This window comes from Morus notabilis, unplaced genomic scaffold, assembly GCF_000414095.1.
Source record: "Morus notabilis unplaced genomic scaffold, ASM41409v2 Scaffold2151, whole genome shotgun sequence".
Taxonomy (NCBI): domain Eukaryota; kingdom Viridiplantae; phylum Streptophyta; class Magnoliopsida; order Rosales; family Moraceae; genus Morus; species Morus notabilis.
In genome coordinates, this window is record NW_010365459.1 from 93745 (window position 1) to 96898 (window position 3154).

At 31.0% G+C, this 3154-nt stretch overlaps 1 protein-coding gene across 1 annotated transcript; it reads right to left on the reverse strand.

Annotated features, from left to right (window-relative positions):
• Positions 1–1896: 1896 nt before the first annotated feature.
• Positions 1897–2769, reverse strand: LOC21387896 (21 kDa seed protein). The gene has a single exon (XM_010108064.2). It carries the CDS (start codon positions 2747–2749, stop codon positions 2084–2086), a length of 666 nt encoding a protein of 221 aa, XP_010106366.1. The 5' UTR covers positions 2750–2769; the 3' UTR covers positions 1897–2083.
• Between the last annotated feature and the right edge of the window lie 385 nt (positions 2770–3154).

The window sequence follows — 3154 nt, forward strand, 5'->3', positions numbered from 1 at the left end:
GCGCCCCTTTTTTTTTTTTTTTTTTTTTTTTTTTTTTTTTTTTTTTTAAGGAATAGTTGCTATATGCAAATTTCACACATCATTTTTGTATCTTTATCGGAATCCTTTTCATAATAATAATAGAAAAAAAAAGATCCTTATGATGTGTTTATCGGAAATAGAAAGGCAAAGTACAACACGTGTGCATGCGGCACATAATTTCAAACACTCAAAAATAACCCAAGTAAAAAAAAAAAAAAGAAATTATAGTTTCAATATATGAATTGCAATAGTTTAACAATAATGTTTGCACGACATGCTTTAAAAAAATAGACTACAGATAATAACTAGATTTGGAACATTTGTTTCAATCTCAAATGGTTAATAGAAAAGCTACTAGAAGGAAAACGTTAATAACACTGTTGATTTTTAAAAAAATTTATAGGATAACTACGATTTTCGCCATATAATTTATTTAGTCATTGATTTAAGGCTCTTTTAGTAATTGGACCAAATACTTGGAAATTATCAAAATTAATATCCTTTTTCTTTCCCTCTGTATGGAGGACAAATTGTAGTCACAGTTTGGAGTCAAGTCCCGTCAATTAGAGCTTATCTAAAAGGTATAACATAAATAACAATTGATAGTATTATTCATAACGTTAGGTGGAATAGTACGAGTAAACGTGCGGGGAAAAAAAATTAATGTAGAATATGTTGGCGTTAAGAAAAATTTACGCAACCAAATAAAATTTGGTAGGATAATTATCGAAAAATCTCATTTCGCGCATGAATTTTATCAATTTAGCTTTCAATTATAAAATAAAACTTCGTATCAATATAGTCATCTTAAAAGAAATTGGCCTAATATCATGAGATCATTGAGAAGTAAAAAAAATGACTTTCTCTTAATAGTTTATGTGGTGCTTTTTTGTTAGTTTACCAATCTATCTTAAAAGCTTAAGCTATTAAGAAGTGGGCTAACAATAATTTTATATTTTAACACTCCTCTTTACGTGTGGGTTGAACAATGGACAATCATGTGAGTAAATTAATTAGAAAGCCCAACACGTGAATATTTAAGCCCGAGATATATTAATGACCCAATATATGATGACAATTATAAAGGGGGATAAAGAGTGCAATTACAGGGGTTTAAACTCAAGACCTCCCGCTTTGATACCATATTAGTTTACCAATCTATCTCAAAAACTTAAGCTATTAGGAGGTGAGCCAACAATAATTTTATATTTTAACATTTTTTAACCTCTTCTAGTAATTATACCATAGTAAAATAAATTATCAAAAAAAGATAGAGATGCAAATAGCTTAGTTTTGAAACGTTTTTAAAGTAATTAACATATTTTTAAAACAGTTGATGTAAATAATAAAATTTTAAAGTAATTAACATTCTTTTTATCAAACAATTGAAGATAATAATATATCTACTTGATAAATTATTATCACTAAATGCTATTAAATATCTGTATAAGAAATCAATCTGTTATATTAAAAAATAACTATAAATATGCTATTTACTGCTATTAATTACTATTATAAAAATTAATGTCAGATTTTTTTTTGGTACAAAAAGGACAAATTAAGAGTAAAATATACCCCAATAATGTGTCATGACTCTAGGGCAGTGGTCCAACTTGTCGTTGTACATATGGCCTGCAAATGCTTACAAAAGGTACAACATGATTAGAACATGCACGATTGTGGTGCTCGCAATGTTAAAATAATTAATCTCTTTTATAACGTAAGGTATATTTGACAAGGTGATTTTTTTTTTTTTTTTTTTTGCATTTTTGCATTATTTTTTGTGAAGAAAGCAGCATTCATATTTATTATTATTATATATATTTTTTTGTAATGAAACAAGCAGTGTTAAATAATGCACTAAAATTGCAAAAATATGATCAAGAGCAGATACCATTTCTTATAACGATTCATAACCACTATACAAGACACAAAAGATCTTCTTCTTCCTTATTAATTGCAGTATATATTATATATATATGTATATATATATAGGTATGCAGATCAACATCTAAATCTATTGATATTGATGCATTACTGCTCGGAAGAAGTTGCATTTATTTTAAAAGTTTCCTATTGAAGCAGTGGGTGCTGGCGCTTCCTTTACGTGAAAGAAGACAAACAGTAATGGTTTATGGACCAAAGCTAGACGCTTTGTCCCAAAGGCTCTGTTTGTGATTCCAACATTTCGACCTAAGCTTGAAACAAGCTTGTAGGTACGGTCATCTACTTCCGAAGCGTTTTCAATTTTGAACCAACTGCTTTTATCTTCATACGCTCCGCCAAGAGTCACAAACGGTTCAATCCCGTCCACCTTCCACACCGGTGTCTCTCCAAATACTGATGATGACATTTCATCCTCAGAGAACTGGATGTGGAGATCAGTAGACACGCGAATCGAATCGTCTTCGCTGTCACTAGCGACCGGTGTAAATGCCACTGGAAGACCTGTTATCTCAAAGAAAAACTTTTCAATTTCTAGTTGAAGCCAGGTAGTTCCAGGACGATAAATAACTGGGACAATGGCGGCGCTATATAAGAAAGGCAACGCTAGCAAAGGCTGTATGTAATAATATTCACCCTTTTGGAGTTTGTTTCCGGATGAGTCAAGAACTTCAAGAGGCTGATGATCATCAACAATGGAGATACCATGATGACTGGCGTCAACTCGATTTGCTGTGAAGGAAAGGAAAAGGAAGGACAATGTGAATAAAGTGGTAGCTTCCATTTGTGTTAGTTTTGGGAATTTTTGTGTAGAAATGTCTACAACAAAGATTTTATTTTATAGAGAGTACTTAAAGATTTGTAACTACTTTACGTAAGCAATCATGCATGTTTCTAATAATATGTGAAGATTTCTGCCACCTAACCCATTGTGCCCGATTTAAGGTTTCTCACTGCTATCTGGTATCGTTTCTCCTCTAGAAAAATAAAGGAAGGACAATAATAATGTGAGTAAAATAGTAGACTCCATTGTATGCTATTTTACGGTTTTGGGTTCTCTAATGACCTTAAGGCTAGCGCTAGTGATTTTGTGGAGGTAGATGTTTCACAATCTGTACTAACAATTAATCAACACGTTTTTATGATGGAAACAATTAATTAGTATGGTTTCAAAGAAATAAATTTAAGC

Excerpts from the sequence above, each read along its gene's own strand:
- LOC21387896 (XM_010108064.2), bottom strand. The coding sequence starts at position 2,749 with ATGGAAGCTACCACTTTATTCACATTGTCCTTCCTTTTCCTTTCCTTC.